The 17,130-nt window shown below is 41.4% G+C and overlaps 1 protein-coding gene across 1 annotated transcript in view; it reads left to right on the forward strand.

Moving 5' to 3' along the window:
- The window catches only part of LOC136871810 (putative methyltransferase DDB_G0268948), a 149,933-nt gene that overhangs the window by 72,209 nt on the left and 60,594 nt on the right, over nucleotides 1-17,130 (forward strand). Inside the window, exon 3 of the mRNA XM_067145416.2 lies at nucleotides 8,005-8,165. Coding sequence (XP_067001517.2) covers nucleotides 8,005-8,165 — 161 coding nt within the window. The remainder of the gene's footprint in view (nucleotides 1-8,004; nucleotides 8,166-17,130) is intronic.

Genomic DNA, 17,130 nt, shown 5'->3' on the forward strand with positions numbered 1-17,130 from the left:
TAGGGAGTCTTTCATTTTCATGCCCTTCGTGGCCCTTGTCTTCCTTTGGCCGATATCTTCATTTTTCGAAGTGTCGGATCCCTTCCATTATTTCCCTCTGATTAGTGTTATATAGAGGATGGTTGCCTAGTTGTACTTCCTCTTAAAACAATAATCACCACCACCACCACTACTCCTTCATTCTGTCACTTTGCAATCTCCTCTCTTCCTTCCGCTTGGGTCCAGGATCTAACTTTTCTTGGAAATTCTTGGTATTCTTGATTCTCGACTTTTAAGCTTCCCACTTGTGTTGCTGACTTCCATTCCTTGTATTCCCATTTCTTTCAGGTCCTTCTTCACCTTCTGATGCGCACTATAGTTTTCCTAGTTTCAAAAAGCCTTACTACCTGGTTGGTCACTCTTCCTGGATCCATTCTGTACATGTGTCCGAAGAATATGGCTCTCCTCTTCCAGATGGTGTTGTAAGATCTTTTCCATCCTGAGGTACAATTCTTGGTTTTCCTACTCTCTGTATGATCCATCCTCTGTTCTTTGGGGTCCCAGTATCTTTCTCAGAATCTTTCTCTCCACCAGTTTCAACTTCGTGAAGAGGTGTAATAAATTTTATCAGGTTCAAATATTTAGCTGCATACAAGGCTTCCAGACAGATCACCATCTGAAAAATTCCAAGTTTTGCATTGATCAATATCTTCTTTTTGTTTTAGATGTTTATAGTTAGTTTGTACGTCAAGTACATCTTTTTGATTCTCGACATCAGTGCCTCTTTTTCTGACAGATTGTTGTCTCCCCACTCTCCCAGATATTTAAATTTCTCTACTTTCTGAATCCTTTCTTCCTCTTCTGTCATCCATCTGAGTGCTGTTTCAATGTTGGTAATGTGCTGTCTCTTCTTGAAGGAGATCCATAGGTCTGCCTTACTCTCTTATTCCTGGAGTGGGTAATCTGGTTCTGTGCCTCCTCTGTTGATTCTGACAGAACCACAATGTCTTCCACAAAGGCTTGACAGTCAACTTCAATTCCTCTGTTCATGTATCCCATTCATGTACTGTCTATTTCTTGCATTTTTTTATGCCACTCTCTAATTACTTTGTCAACAACATGTCAAATAGAAAGGGAGAAAGTCCATCTCCCTGTCTAACTGCTATTTAATCTCAAAGGATTCCAATAGTGTCCCTCTGAACTTGACTTTGGATGTTGCGTCAGTCACTGTGTGTTTAATGAGCTCTCTAATCTTCCTATTTAGATCCATTTCTTCTACGATATGGATCAGTGTTTCTCTGTCTACCAAATTATAAGCATTCTGGAAGTCGGCAAATGTGAGCAGGAATTTATTGTCCCTCTGTTTTTGGTATGCATTGATCAACTTCAGGTATAGGATCTGTTCCGCACATGACCTGCCCTTTCTAAAACCTCCTTGATACTCACCAGTTTGCAGTTCCAATTGTTTTTCTACTCTGTGTAGCAATGCCTTTGAGATTATCTTGTACCTCTCTTGTAGTATTAATAATCCCCTGTAATTGTTCATGTCTGCCTCATCTCCTTCCTTTTGAACTAGGTGTATCAACACCGATATCCACCCATCTGGCAGCTTCACCTCTTCCCAAATTTTGTTTAAGATTCTTGTCAGTTCAACAATCATTCTGTCTGCAGTAATCCCATTTTCTCCAGATGCTTTGTTGTTCTTCAAGGTCTTGATGATGCTTCTGACTTCTTCCACAGTTCGAGGTTCCGAATCCGGATTTGGATTTTTATGATAGTCAAATTTTTTGGATGGTGGTTCACAGTTGAGGAGTTTTACAAAGTAGTCTGCCAGTGGAATCAGTGATAAGGCTGTTTGCAGACGATGTTATTCTGTACAGAGTAATAAATGTTACAAGACTGTGAACGGCTGCAGGGTGACCTCGATAGTGTTGCGAGATGTGCGGTGGGCTATGGTATGATGATAAACGGGATTAAAAGTCAGGTTGTGAGTTTCACAAATTGGAAAAATACTCTTGAGTTTTAATTACTGCGTTGATGGGGTGAAAGTTCATTTTGGGGATCATTGTAAGTACCTAGGTCTTAATATAAGAAAAAACCTTCATTGGGGTAATCACGTAAATATGATTGTTAATAAAGGGTACAGATCTCTGCACATTGTTATGAGGGTATTTAGAGGTTGTAGTAAGGATGTAAAGGAGAGCGCATATAAGTCTCTGGTAAGACCCCAACTGGAGTATGGTTCCAGTGTATGGGACCCTCACCAGGATTACTTGATTCAAGAACTGGAAAAATCCAAAGAATAGCAGCTCGATTTGTTCTGAGAGATTTCTGACAAAAGAGTAGCATTACAAAAATGTTTGAAAGTCTAGGCTGGGAAGACTTGGGAGAAAGGAGACGAGCTGCTCGATTAAGTGGTATGTCAAAAACATATCAGATGTAAGGCCCTTCAGGCGTTCACTCTATTAACCAGTGCTTTGTCCTAGGTCTGACAGTAGACTCATCAGAGTGGGATGTGTCAGACCCCACCCACTGATTCTGGGGCATATGCAGGTGAACCCATCAGAAGCCCTTATAAGAGGCACAGTCTGATAACTGCATATGGGAGACAAATCTCCACAATGGAACTATTGCCCGCCTAGCAATTCTGAATGGAAAATTCTAAATTCCCATGGAGGGAATTTGATATTTTTCACCAATAGAGCATCTCAAAAATGTCAAAAACATATCAGATGTAAGGCCCTTCAGGCGTTCGCTCTATTAACCAGCGCTTTGCCCTAGGTCTGACAGTAGACTCATCTGAGTGGGGTGTGTCAGACCCCACCCACTGATGCTGGAGCGTATGCAGGTGAACCCATCAGAAGCCCGTATGCAGTTATCAGACTGTGCCTCTTATACGGGCTTCTGATGGGTTCACTTGCATACGCCCCAGCGTCAGTGGGTGGGGTCTGACACACCCCACTCTGATGAGTCTACTGTCAGACCTAGGGCGAAGCGCTGGTTAATAGAGCGAACGCCTGAAGGGCCTTACATCTGATATGTTTTTGACATTTTTGAGATGCTCTATTGGTGAAAACTATCTAAATTCCTCCATGGGAATTTATAATTTTCCATAAGTGGTATGTTCCGAGCTGTCAGTGGAGAGATGGCGTGGGAGGACATCAGTAGACATATAAGTTTTAGTGGTGTCTTTAAAAGTAGGAAAGATCACAATATGAAGATACAGTTGGAATTCAAGAGGACAAATTGGGGCAAATATTTGTTTATAGGAAGGGGAGTTAGGGATTGCAATAACTTACCAAGGGAGATGTTCAATAATTCTCCAATTTCTTTGCAGTCATTTAAGAAAAGGCTAGGAAAACAACAGATAGGGAATCTGCCACCTCGATTGCCCTAAATGCAGATCAGTGAGTGAGTGAGTGAGTGAGTGAGTGAGTGAGTGAGTGAGTGAGTGAGTGAGTGAGTGAGTGAGTGAGTGAGTGAGTGAGTGAGTGAGTGAGTGAGTGAGTGAGTGAGTGAGTGAGTGAGTGAGTGAGTGAGTGAGTGAGTGAGTGAGTGAGTGAGTGAGTGAGTGAGTGAGTGAGTGAGTGAGTGAGTGAGTGAGTGAGTGAGTGAGTGAGTGAGTGAGTGAGTGAGTGAGTGAGTGAGTGAGTGAGTGAGTGAGTGAGTGAGTGAGTGAGTGAGTGAGTGAGTGAGTGAGTGAGTGAGTGAGTGAGTGAGTGAGTGAGTGAGTGAGTGAGTGAGTGAGTGAGTGAGTGAGTGAGTGAGTGAGTGAGTGAGTGAGTGAGTGAGTGAGTGAGTGAGTGAGTGAGTGAGTGAGTGAGTGAGTGAGTGAGTGAGTGAGTGAGTGAGTGAGTGAGTGAGTGAGTGAGTGAGTGAGTGAGTGAGTGAGTGAGTGAGTGAGTGAGTGAGTGAGTGAGTGAGTGAGTGAGTGAGTGAGTGAGTGAGTGAGTGAGTGAGTGAGTGAGTGAGTGAGTGAGTGAGTGAGTGAGTGAGTGAGTGAGTGAGTGAGTGAGTGAGTGAGTGAGTGAGTGAGTGAGTGAGTGAGTGAGTGAGTGAGTGAGTGAGTGAGTGAGTGAGTGAGTGAGTGAGTGAGTGAGTGAGTGAGTGAGTGAGTGAGTGAGTGAGTGAGTGAGTGAGTGAGTGAGTGAGTGAGTGAGTGAGTGAGTGAGTGAGTGAGTGAGTGAGTGAGTGAGTGAGTGAGTGAGTGAGTGAGTGAGTGAGTGAGTGAGTGAGTGAGTGAGTGAGTGAGTGAGTGAGTGAGTGAGTGAGTGAGTGAGTGAGTGAGTGAGTGAGTGAGTGAGTGAGTGAGTGAGTGAGTGAGTGAGTGAGTGAGTGAGTGAGTGAGTGAGTGAGTGAGTGAGTGAGTGAGTGAGTGAGTGAGTGAGTGAGTGAGTGAGTGAGTGAGTGAGTGAGTGAGTGAGTGAGTGAGTGAGTGAGTGAGTGAGTGAGTGAGTGAGTGAGTGAGTGAGTGAGTGAGTGAGTGAGTGAGTGAGTGAGTGAGTGAGTGAGTGAGTGAGTGAGTGAGTGAGTGAGTGAGTGAGTGAGTGAGTGAGTGAGTGAGTGAGTGAGTGAGTGAGTGAGTGAGTGAGTGAGTGAGTGAGTGAGTGAGTGAGTGAGTGAGTGAGTGAGTGAGTGAGTGAGTGAGTGAGTGAGTGAGTGAGTGAGTGAGTGAGTGAGTGAGTGAGTGAGTGAGTGAGTGAGTGAGTGAGTGAGTGAGTGAGTGAGTGAGTGAGTGAGTGAGTGAGTGAGTGAGTGAGTGAGTGAGTGAGTGAGTGAGTGAGTGAGTGAGTGAGTGAGTGAGTGAGTGAGTGAGTGAGTGAGTGAGTGAGTGAGTGAGTGAGTGAGTGAGTGAGTGAGTGAGTGAGTGAGTGAGTGAGTGAGTGAGTGAGTGAGTGAGTGAGTGAGTGAGTGAGTGAGTGAGTGAGTGAGTGAGTGAGTGAGTGAGTGAGTGAGTGAGTGAGTGAGTGAGTGAGTGAGTGAGTGAGTGAGTGAGTGAGTGAGTGAGTGAGTGAGTGAGTGAGTGAGTGAGTGAGTGAGTGAGTGAGTGAGTGAGTGAGTGAGTGAGTGAGTGAGTGAGTGAGTGAGTGAGTGAGTGAGTGAGTGAGTGAGTGAGTGAGTGAGTGAGTGAGTGAGTGAGTGAGTGAGTGAGTGAGTGAGTGAGTGAGTGAGTGAGTGAGTGAGTGAGTGAGTGAGTGAGTGAGTGAGTGAGTGAGTGAGTGAGTGAGTGAGTGAGTGAGTGAGTGAGTGAGTGAGTGAGTGAGTGAGTGAGTGAGTGAGTGAGTGAGTGAGTGAGTGAGTGAGTGAGTGAGTGAGTGAGTGAGTGAGTGAGTGAGTGAGTGAGTGAGTGAGTGAGTGAGTGAGTGAGTGAGTGAGTGAGTGAGTGAGTGAGTGAGTGAGTGAGTGAGTGAGTGAGTGAGTGAGTGAGTGAGTGAGTGAGTGAGTGAGTGAGTGAGTGAGTGAGTGAGTGAGTGAGTGAGTGAGTGAGTGAGTGAGTGAGTGAGTGAGTGAGTGAGTGAGTGAGTGAGTGAGTGAGTGAGTGAGTGAGTGAGTGAGTGAGTGAGTGAGTGAGTGAGTGAGTGAGTGAGTGAGTGAGTGAGTGAGTGAGTGAGTGAGTGAGTGAGTGAGTGAGTGAGTGAGTGAGTGAGTGAGTGAGTGAGTGAGTGAGTGAGTGAGTGAGTGAGTGAGTGAGTGAGTGAGTGAGTGAGTGAGTGAGTGAGTGAGTGAGTGAGTGAGTGAGTGAGTGAGTGAGTGAGTGAGTGAGTGAGTGAGTGAGTGAGTGAGTGAGTGAGTGAGTGAGTGAGTGAGTGAGTGAGTGAGTGAGTGAGTGAGTGAGTGAGTGAGTGAGTGAGTGAGTGAGTGAGTGAGTGAGTGAGTGAGTGAGTGAGTGAGTGAGTGAGTGAGTGAGTGAGTGAGTGAGTGAGTGAGTGAGTGAGTGAGTGAGTGAGTGAGTGAGTGAGTGAGTGAGTGAGTGAGTGAGTGAGTGAGTGAGTGAGTGAGTGAGTGAGTGAGTGAGTGAGTGAGTGAGTGAGTGAGTGAGTGAGTGAGTGAGTGAGTGAGTGAGTGAGTGAGTGAGTGAGTGAGTGAGTGAGTGAGTGAGTGAGTGAGTGAGTGAGTGAGTGAGTGAGTGAGTGAGTGAGTGAGTGAGTGAGTGAGTGAGTGAGTGAGTGAGTGAGTGAGTGAGTGAGTGAGTGAGTGAGTGAGTGAGTGAGTGAGTGAGTGAGTGAGTGAGTGAGTGAGTGAGTGAGTGAGTGAGTGAGTGAGTGAGTGAGTGAGTGAGTGAGTGAGTGAGTGAGTGAGTGAGTGAGTGAGTGAGTGAGTGAGTGAGTGAGTGAGTGAGTGAGTGAGTGAGTGAGTGAGTGAGTGAGTGAGTGAGTGAGTGAGTGAGTGAGTGAGCATTATGTTGTACTTTCCCTTCCTTTCTGTTTTCTGCAGTTGAAGCTTGATGGATAACTACTCAAGGTGTTCTTGAACGTTATATAAAAGTCTGGTGTGTTGATTATGTATTTATTTGGTTTTCTAAAGAAAAAGTCTTGAGAGTAATAGACTTGCATAACTTATTTTTGGAATACCCTTGTTAGTATTTGAGTCATAGGAAACAAATTATTGGGAAGACATCAGACATAACAAAAATATACTTTAGCTTAATATTTTATGAAAACTTGAAATGTCACAAAATGCATTTGGATGAGTATTTGACTCAAAAAATGCAAGTTACATATCACTTCAAAAAGGTAATTCAAGGTGAAAACTGAAACTTCTTTTTTTTTGCTAGTTGTTTTACGTCGCACCAGCAGAGATAGGTCTTATGGCGATGATAGGACAGGGAGGGGCTAGAAGTGGGAAGGAAGTGGCCGTGACCTTAATTCAGGTACAGCCCCAGCATTTACCTGTTGTGAAAATGGGAAACCAACGAAAACCATTTTCAGGGCTGCCAACAGTGGGGTTCGAACCCACTATCTCTCGAATACTGGATACTGGCCACACTTAAGTGACTGCAGCTATCAAGCTCGGTAAAACTGAAACTAAGGCTCCATTTTCTTGTTTGAGTATAATAATTCTCATAGCTTTGTAAATTAAGACCTGCCGTATAAGTTGGGAAAAGATTTGTTTGGTATTAAATGTGTTTATTATTTAAAAATAAACTCCACATCTTAACTGATTGCCATCTCAACAAATTGGCTTGCTCCTTATATTTCTCTAATTTCTTCTTCCTAGCTTCATCAACGAGATTTACATCAGCACTTATTGAGGGCATCATTCTTGAGTAATCTTTCTTTTTATTATGGTAACATTTGATCATCCTAGCTGGATAAAACACCTGAATGGAACAGATAAAATGAAAAAGTTTTATACAGGTGAAAGGAGACTTTGAACACAGGAGGAGAGAGGAACCCCAGCAGGTTTTTATACTTATTATGAGAAGATTTCCTTTCCACTTTCTCTGTTTTTTCCTCTTGTTTTCTCCCACCTATTTGAACCTTTCTTATTTTCTATTTCATTTTCCTCCTTTCATGCTATTTTTTCTTCATACATTTCCATATGGAGAAACAAGATCTGTCAAGAATGATTCCTTGAGGAAGCTAGAAAATAGAAACTAGCTTCTGGGAGCTGAGAAGAAATATAGATAAGAACCGGTATTGATGAGGAAAAGCCCTTCTATGAAGGTGATATTTTATCAAAAGTATGTCTTTATACGTTGTGTTTTTGTGTTTATTCTCGTCTCTCCTTTTTGTTGCTTATTCTAGCCTCTCATTGTGGTTATCTCTTGTATATATTCCCGTCCCTTTCTTAGCCTCATATTTTAAAATTTCTTTTACTTAATTTTTCCCTTTCCATCATATATGCAGTACACTATCACCACTAACTTTACCTCTTGAGTTTCCTAACTGGTTAAGGTCCAAATGTTGTTTTTCCCTCCTTTTGGAAAAGAGTTTGTACTTTTTGTATCCTTTATTCAAACCAGACACAAGATTCTTTTTTGTGGTTATTTTGGATATTTATTATATTGATTTTCTTTTCAAGCACCCTGGACCATTAAATGAAGCTGTGGATATTGGTTGTGGCTCAGGACAGAGCACAGAGGTGTTAGCTCCCTACTTTAAAAAAGTGACCGGAAGTGATCCCAGTGAAACACAAATTATCGAGGCTCAGAAAAAGAATACCATACCTAATGTACATTACAAGTAAGATGTTCTATTTACTTCAAATAATACAAGACTTCACTCAAAAATTTAAGACTAATGAGTTGTTATACTGTGAATGTCCAGTGAATGTGACTTCATATAATGTATAATAGTTTGGTGAGAGATGGTCTGTCTTATGTAAGTTGTGACAGCTGTTGACTAAAGGAGACACAGAATTTAATAATTTATGAGTGTTACCTGATGATGGAAGTCTGTTGTGTTTCTGCACATTGAAGAGTTAGAACACAGAAATAAGAAAAATGGTATGGGATGGAACAGGACTGGATGGCTACAAATCTTGTTGAACGGACTAATATAATAGGTAAGCTGTTCCATCTGTGTCGTAAACTCTAAAGCATTGCACATTTGTTGCAATCTAAAAATGTTAATAATTTGCAAAATGGAGAAGATGTTTTCCCTCCACAGTTGAAACTGATCTTAATACTATCAAATCCAGTGGATATCTAATTCAAAATAAAATGTGCTTTACTTGAAGAAAATTTTCCAAGATGAGAGTTTACAAACACATCAGTGACTTGACTTTGTCAGCTCTCAGGCAGTCATCTTCAGAATAAAATGCTCACCCTGTCTGATCTGTTTCCTTACTAATTTTTTTTTTTTGCTCATGGTTTAATGTTGCAATAACACATTGAAAGTAGAGCTGTGGCCTTAATTAAGGTTCAGCCCCACCATTTTCTCGGTGTGAAAATGGTAAAACCACAGAAATCCATCTTCAGGGCTGCCGACTGTGAGATTTGAACTCACCATCCTCCGAATTCAAGCTCATAGCTACGCGCCCCTGACTGCATGGCCAACTCACTCGGCTGTTTCCTTACTTAGAGAGAATGCAAATTATAAACAAAACTTTTTATTGCACATACAGTATATGTTGCTCCCTACAGAGGTTTTGAGTGAGCATTGCTATAAGGTGGAGCAAATATCTTACTAATCAATACCTGTTTCAGGTTTCTTTTTTTGTTATTTTTCATTACATTTTTTGTTCCTTTTAGTTGATAATACACCCACAAAATTAGCTGTCAGAAAGTATATGACTTTTATATTTTTTTAATGTCAGAAATTCAATGGAAAGATTGATGCATCTGAATTAATAGAAAAAGGCTGAACCACTTGAGGTTTGCAGATGGCTTTGTATTCCTGGCTAATGATAAAGATGAACTCCAATCACAAGTAAGAGAGCTTGTCTTTGTCAACAAGTAGGCCTAAAAATGATCCAGTCCAAGATAAAAAAACCATGCAAAAAATAATTGGGTTACTACAGGAATTTGATTGTAGAAGGTAACATTATTAAAAATATCAGTGAATACATTTACCTTGCAAATTAAGAATCACATAACTTCGATATTGACTTTACAGTAAAGAAATGATGTAATTTCAATAGTTCACCTTGGTCAATACACAAATGTTGATTAAAAACACAATTAAAGATACATGTTTTGGCCCTATTGGGCCTTCTTCAGTCTTGAAAAAAGGGCCGATGACCTTCGATGTTAGGCCCCTTAAAACAACAAGCATCATCATCATCATCAGTCTTGAAAAAGAATATAAAGTTTATAGAAATTCTTAGAAAAAACACCACACTAAAAATCTGTTAGAAAGAATTGATCTTGAAGGGTTTCAACTTGTCATAACATAAAAAAACTTAAGCGTAACCAAAAATCGTAAGGAATATTAAAAAACACTTGTTTTTTAAGTCCTGTAGAAAAGTATCAATTGCATCAGAAATATTGGACTGTAGGAAAGTTAGGAAATGACAATTAGAGAAATTTAAATTAAATATGTTGTCTATATGTAAAACAAAAGAAATTTAGCAAAAACATGAAACTGATAGACTGCCAAACAGGCAAGGGGGGAAGAGGAAACCGTGCGAGGGGGAACTTTTATGAAAGACGGGAAGAGTTGTGACTTTGTTTTATTAAGAAGGATTATTAATGTCTCAAAAAGACTGTTAGTTTGTTCAGTAATTTAATTTAAATTGAAAATTAGGTTAATCCTGTGTTCTAAATGGATGAAAATGTTTTTATAGATTTTCAATAATTTGCCCGTATTTTCTCTATGGAGAATTAATAGACCATTGTCACAGGATGTGAATTCATGGTGGAAATCTGTCATATGCACATTCTTAGGCGAAAATAGATCATTCTTTTTAGCATTAATATGTTCTTCATAATGGTTATTGACATTTTTACTAGTTTGGCCGATGTAGCGTGAAATGTAGTTCGGACACTTGAGTTTGTAAACACCTGAATTGCAATGTGTGTTATTCTTATTGACTGTATGTGTTTTATAAAAAATATTGGAGTTAGTATTCTGAGTTTTGAAAGCTATGGTAAAATTTTGTTTTCTAAATAAGTTGATAATTTGGAAAATTTGTTTATTATTATAGGTGAAAGTGAGGTGGGTTTTTTGGTAAGGGAAGTGGAGGGTTTATTTTTTAGTTTATAAATTATTTTATCAACAAATTGCTTATCACAACTGTTATTAAGTGCTATAATATAGGTCTAGATGTTATTGACTTTGTTTTTGAATTTAATAACTGATTGAGGGATTTTGAGGGCTCTGTATATTAGGCTGTGAAAAAATACTTTCTTTTGGGTGCCTAGATTTGTTTCTTGTAATATTAAATAATTTGTGTTGGTTTCCTATAAATGTCATAAGTGAATTTGTTTTTTCTACTGATGGTGAGATCCAAAATATTAAAGAATTGTTGACGTCAGATTGAAGGATAAATTTTATATGTGGGTGTAATGAATTCAAGTGTTGAAGCAAAGTGTTTTCATTAATAAGGTGGTGGTCAATAAAATTAAAAATGTCATCTACATATCTCATCCAGAAAATAATGCCTTGGAGGTTGTTATTAATTTTAGTATGTTCCAAATTGTCACTGTAAATATTGGCTAAAATGCCAGAAGCAGGGGAACCCTTGGGAAGCCCATCTTGTTTCTTCTTCTTTTCAAAACTTTGTTCTCCAAATGCCTGCTTCTACAGCCCCTCCAGTATGCATCTACACTCTTCTATCTACTCCCCTCTCCCTATGGTGGCAGCCATCACTTTGTGTCAATCCATTTCCTTCTCGCTTCCCACTACGGAACTGCACACAAATGAAGTTTTTATTTTAAAGAGGCACGTCTCATTGACTTACTCCCTCATATACAATATGTGATCATCATCATCATCATTATCATCATCTTCAACCAACTCCAGTTTCCCGGATGCAATGTATTTAGTATTGTATATAGTCTGGCTCCTTGGCTGAATGGTCAGCGTACTGGTCTTTGGCACAGAGAGCCTTGGGTTTGTTTCCCAGCTGGGCTGTGAACTTTAACTCTGTATGGTTAACTCCTCTATCTCAGGAGCTGGGTGTGTGTGTTTGTCTTAATACACTTCTCTTCATTTACACACAACTCACCATACTACTACGAAACCAAAACCAAACCCCACGGCACTTATGCCCTTGGAAGGGCTTTGGCCTGCCCAGCGACCGCTGCTCAGCCCAAAGGCCTGCAGATTACGAGGGGCCATGTGGTCAGTACGACGCATCCTCTCGGTCATTATTCTGGGCTTTTGAGACCGGGCCCGCCATCTTACCGTCAGATAGTTCCTCAATTCTAATCACTTAGGCTGAGTGGACCTCAAACCAGTCCTCAGGTCGAGAGAAAAATCCCTTACCCAACCGGGAATCGAACCCGGGGCTCCAGGCGACACCATACTACTAACCACCACAAGAACATGCAATGGTGAGTGCATCCCTCCACATAGCGTTTGCGTCAGGAAGGGCGTCCGGCCATAGAAGTAGGCCAAATCCATATCAAGTGCCAACACAAGTAAATTGGGAAAACAAAGCCAAGAAGAAGAAGAAAAAGTAGTAGTCCTATGCAAGATTGCAAATATTATGTACTTATGTGATATAGAACGTTGTAGAACGGCACATCATCATCATCATCATCATCATCATCATCATCATCATCCATTTCCCTTGTGTAGCTCCTGCTGGATGTAGATGTTTATGGCACCTTTCCATCTTTCTCTATCTGACCAGCATTGTTCCTCCTTCACTGTGTTCCAATCCAGCTTTCTTCCAATTATACTGTTCTTCATCATTTTCAAACACCTAATTTGGGTCTCCTTCTTGCTCTTCCTCCTTCTACCTGGGTTTCCATCATCTGCTTCAGCATCTTTCCATCTTCTTAACATGTCGAAACCATCTAAGGTTATCCCTCTCCATTGTGTTGAAAAGCTTTTCCACTCTGATTTCCTCCCCAGTAAGTAGACAAGCAGCACTCTATCTTGTAGCATTGGTCCTAATGAAGCCGGAAACTTGCGGCCAATGACATCTTATATCACTACAGATCCACTGTAAACTTGTATGTTAATGTGTTACGTGCAGTTTTGTTTTATGTTGTTTTTATGCACATTTCACATTAATTTTTCAACGAACTACTGTGTGGCAGAATGGTGAATACCTGCATAGTGTTTGGGTGTGGTTTTTCCTATTCACGAAGAAAGAGGAAGGAACAGGAATTTCAGTGCACTGGTTAGTGGCTTACATGTGCTCATGCACACTTGTGTAGTAGTAGCAGTGGTAGTGGTAGTAGCAGCAGCAGCAGCAGCAGCAGTAGTAGTAGTAGTAGTAGTAGTTTTTACAAGGGTCTGTGGAAAATCTTCAAAAGACACTTGTGAAGGATCTGCACTCCACAAGTGTGTGGGATTCTTACCCACTAAAAACCACACACCCTTTTCCCACGATGTGTATCATCACCCCGGAACCGCTCTTGCATTACCGTACTTCAGGTTGATATCATGCTTACCTTGTCTTTCAGACTTCTTCTTTCTTCATTTCTCCTTTACAGACATTAGTACGCTTCCAAATCCTTCTTCTTCTGACAAAGGACATCCTCCACATACACTGCCACGTGATCCCAGGATTCCTGGTTTTGTAGCATCACAGAAATAATATTATCTGCTGTCAGTCCTCCCAGTTCAGTTTCCACACATCTTCCTGTATCATCCAATGGCTGCACACAAAGAAGGTGTGAAATACATCATCGATGTCATCACAGTATATGCATGCTGCATCACTCACTCGGCCCACTCTGTGCAGGAATTTACGAAAATATCCATGTCCTGTTAAAAGCTGCGTGAGGTAATAGTTGACTTTACCATGAACCCTTTCAACCCAGATATCCAAGAGTGGTATCAGTCGCTTGGTCCATTTACCCCGAGGGTCACTTTCCCATCTGAGTTGCCATCGCCTCATCCGTTGACTGAAGGCATGCTTCTTTGCACATTTCTTTCCCAGCTCTCTTTGGGTACGCCAGATTTTTTGTCACTCCAATACAAGTAGATCTATTTGGGCTATTGCTGCCACTGTGAGGATTGCAGGTTCGGAAACCGTGCAGTATGCACATGCAATACGTAAAGCTGCTCTCCATTAAATGGCAGTGATCCTTCTCCGATACCAAGCAAATCTCAAGGATTCAGCCCAGATTTCAGAGTCATACAGGAGCACTGATTGAACCGTCGACATAAGAAGGCGTCGTTTACTGGATTTCGGACCTTTAATCTTTCCCATCAGTCTACTAAGTACAGTCATGTATTTTACTGCCTTATCTGTTGCTCTCTGAATATGATTCCAGAATGTGAGCTTGGAGTTAAGTGTCACTCCTAAATATTTTGTGCTCGTAGATGTTTCAATCACTAACTCTCCAACAGTAATTCGCACAAGAGTCTTGATCCTTTTCCTCGTCAGAAGAACTATCTCCATTTTGTGTTCTGCTAGTGTTAGCCTGTGACTCATCATCCATTCTTTTATGCGCCGCACCACCTGGTTCAGTTTGATTTGAGCTGTCTCAACATTATGAGCCACTATCAAGGTGGCTACATCATCAGCGTAGCCCACAAGCTTCATGTCCTCTGGCATTTCCGAACGTAACAAGCCATCATACATTATGTTCCAATGATCTGGGCCAAGGATCGATCCCTGCGCTGCACCAGCCGTCAGTCATTTTGTCTTTTGTTCACCTTATGTATCATACAGCAGAGTGTGATCCTTGAAGTATTCTCTCATTATGCGCATAAGATATTGTGATAGCTTGAAAGTTTCTTCAAGAGCTACCAACATGTCACTCCACCTTTCCGAATTGAAAGCATTCTTCACATCCAGGGTCACAAGAAGTGTCAGTTTACAGGAATGATTGCCCATTTGTGCTCTTTCTGCAGTATTCACCACCTCCCACACTGCATCCAACGTCAAGTGCCCTGTCCGAAATCCATGTTGGTGAACAGATAGCTCCCCTGCTAGCTGAACTGCTGAGAGGATTCTGGGCTTCAGAAGTTTCTCCAGGCCTTTTCCAGCTGTGTCCAGCATACATAAAGGCCTATAACCACCAGGTTTTCCTTTGATGATCAAAACCAATCGGGCCATTTTCCATCGGGGACTAAAAATACCCGCTTGCAGGCAGTGATTGTACATATTCAGCAACAGTTCTGGAAAGAGTTTTGATATTATCTTTAGCAGTTATGCAGGTATACCATATGGTCCTGAAGTCTTCTTGTTTCTAAGAGAGCTAATAGCTCTATTCAGCTCTTCTACTGTGAAGAGGGATATATCATCCATTTCTTTTTCATCGTCACAGTCAATCCTCTCTGGATGGTTTAATAGTTTGCAGATCCATACTCGGGGTTGAAAATGTCCTGAGTTTCTTCATTACAATCTTGTAACCTAGTACCCATGGATCATCCTCTACTTCTTTAGCCAATGCCCACCATTTATTGGCTTTACTCTTTCTAATAGCATTACGGAGTTCCTTCTTCGCTGACTTGTACTCCGCTTTGACTTAGATATTCTCTGGACTGCCTGTCATCCTCTGAGCCCTGCGTCGAAGTCGCAGACAATTCCTTCTCAGTTCAGCAATCTCTTCGGTCCACCAGTACGCTTGGCGCTTGCTATTTCGTTGTCTCCTTCGGGACATTGAGACATTGCATGCTTATGGATTAGCTGCACGATGAGTTCAACACATACACCAGCTGCTTCTTTCCCTCTACGACCAAAACATTTTTCTGTTATGTTCTCCATTCCATTCCGTATTACATCAATAAACTTTTCTTTGTCGATACCGGCTATGTTCCACTGTGCTGGCCTGCGCAAGATGTTTCTTACTTGAGGAGATTCCTGGAGCAGTCAAAAGATGATATATTGGTGATCACTCCCCGTATAGTTCTCGATCACTTATCATTCAGTAATCTTAGGCGTGATACCCTCTGATGAGATGGTTACATCCGGTATTGCTCCCTGGCATCCTGGCTGTCAAAATCTTGGCACATTTCCAATGTTGTTGACCACCAAACCTGTTCTAGATGCCATCTCCATTATATGTCATCCTCTGGAGTCTGTTTGTGGCATGCCCCATTTCGACACTTGAGCATTTAAATCATTACTGACCACTAGTCTGTTTTCGATTCTGCGCAATGGATCCTCAAGGCCATCAAGTTTCATCTGAAAGTTGGGAACAGATTCATTTGGCGTAAAATAACAGCTTACTATAGTGATTCCCCCAGTCTGTACCCAAACAAAACCATCTTCACATCCATGCTCTGTTATTGAAAATTTTCCTAGATGTGGTATCCAAATTGCAGCTGTTCCAAGATTATCCACAAACCACCCTGGATGATCCCTCTCTTGATATGGTTCGCTAACAATAACGATGTCTGACAGTAACGATGTCTACTTCCATCTCATAAATCAGCTGTGTCATAAGGTCGTTATCTGTTTGACTCCTGTACTGTACATGTTTGCTTGAAGGATTCACATCATTTGTTGTGATTTTTGGCCTTTTCAAGAGCTTCATGAAATATTGTGCATGCACCCGATCAAGGAACACGATTTCGTTTAGCTTCATTGACACCCTGTCTGTACAAATCATGCATCGTGAATTATTCTTTTTATAGTCTACTGCCTTACGACCAGATTCTCCACACTTAAAACAGAGTTTACTTCTGTCGGGGCCTGTGCAGTTTCTTTCCAGATGTCCATATGATAGGCATCGAAAGCAGCAAGGTAACATGGTTCTAGCACGTACTGTGCAGTATAGCCATCCTATCTTCATTCTTTCTGCTTCCAGTAGTTTCTGAGATCCTCATCTTTGGTTTTGAAGATGGCAAGTTTCTGTCCCCAGCTGTTTGGTTTTGTGACTGATATTTTCAGCTCTCGATGGGGTTTACCGGAACCTCGTCTTACAGCTTCCTCCACATCCATAGCAGTAGTAACGCCATCCATGTCTCGAATCTCCAGTGTAGTTCGGGGGATTAAAGCCTTTACATCGCCATCACGTCAGAGGGCGTCTCTCAGAAATTTACTGAACATCTCCCTGTTTTCAATCTGTGTTGTTTTATTGAATTCAAGAAGAACAGCCCCAGCTCTTGTTTTGCGGATAGATCAGATGCCTGCTCCACTGTCTTCCGGCTTCCCCTGTTCCTGATATCCTTCAAAATGTCAGTGAAAGTCTTACCGTTCATTGGTTTGATGATTACAGCTTCTGAACGACTGCTTGATTTAGAATAAGGTCGTTTTACACTCTTGCTAAACGCTTTACTTTCAAGATAATTTCTGGCCCGTTTCGTTGGAATATCTTCGTGCTTCTTATCCTCACTCTTCTTCTTGGATAGAAACTTTTCCCATTTTCCTTGGTCTTCCTCTGAGTCATTTGTCACTGGTGATGTCCTGGACAATTCCTTGTTCTCCATGGTAGTTGATCTTTGCTTTTGTTCTTCTGTAGATTTCTTCCACGATATCCTGCATATTGCTCCAGCCTTTAAAGCTTCCTCCAACTTCATGAGGCCATTTTTTATTTTCATTTTTAGATTCTTAAGAGGAATTGCCATGATGTTCTTCAACAGTGATCTTGCAGTCTCAAGATGCACCTCTTCTTCATGCTGATTCTCCGTTATC

Source organism: Anabrus simplex, chromosome 4 (genome assembly GCF_040414725.1).
Source record: "Anabrus simplex isolate iqAnaSimp1 chromosome 4, ASM4041472v1, whole genome shotgun sequence".
Taxonomy (NCBI): domain Eukaryota; kingdom Metazoa; phylum Arthropoda; class Insecta; order Orthoptera; family Tettigoniidae; genus Anabrus; species Anabrus simplex.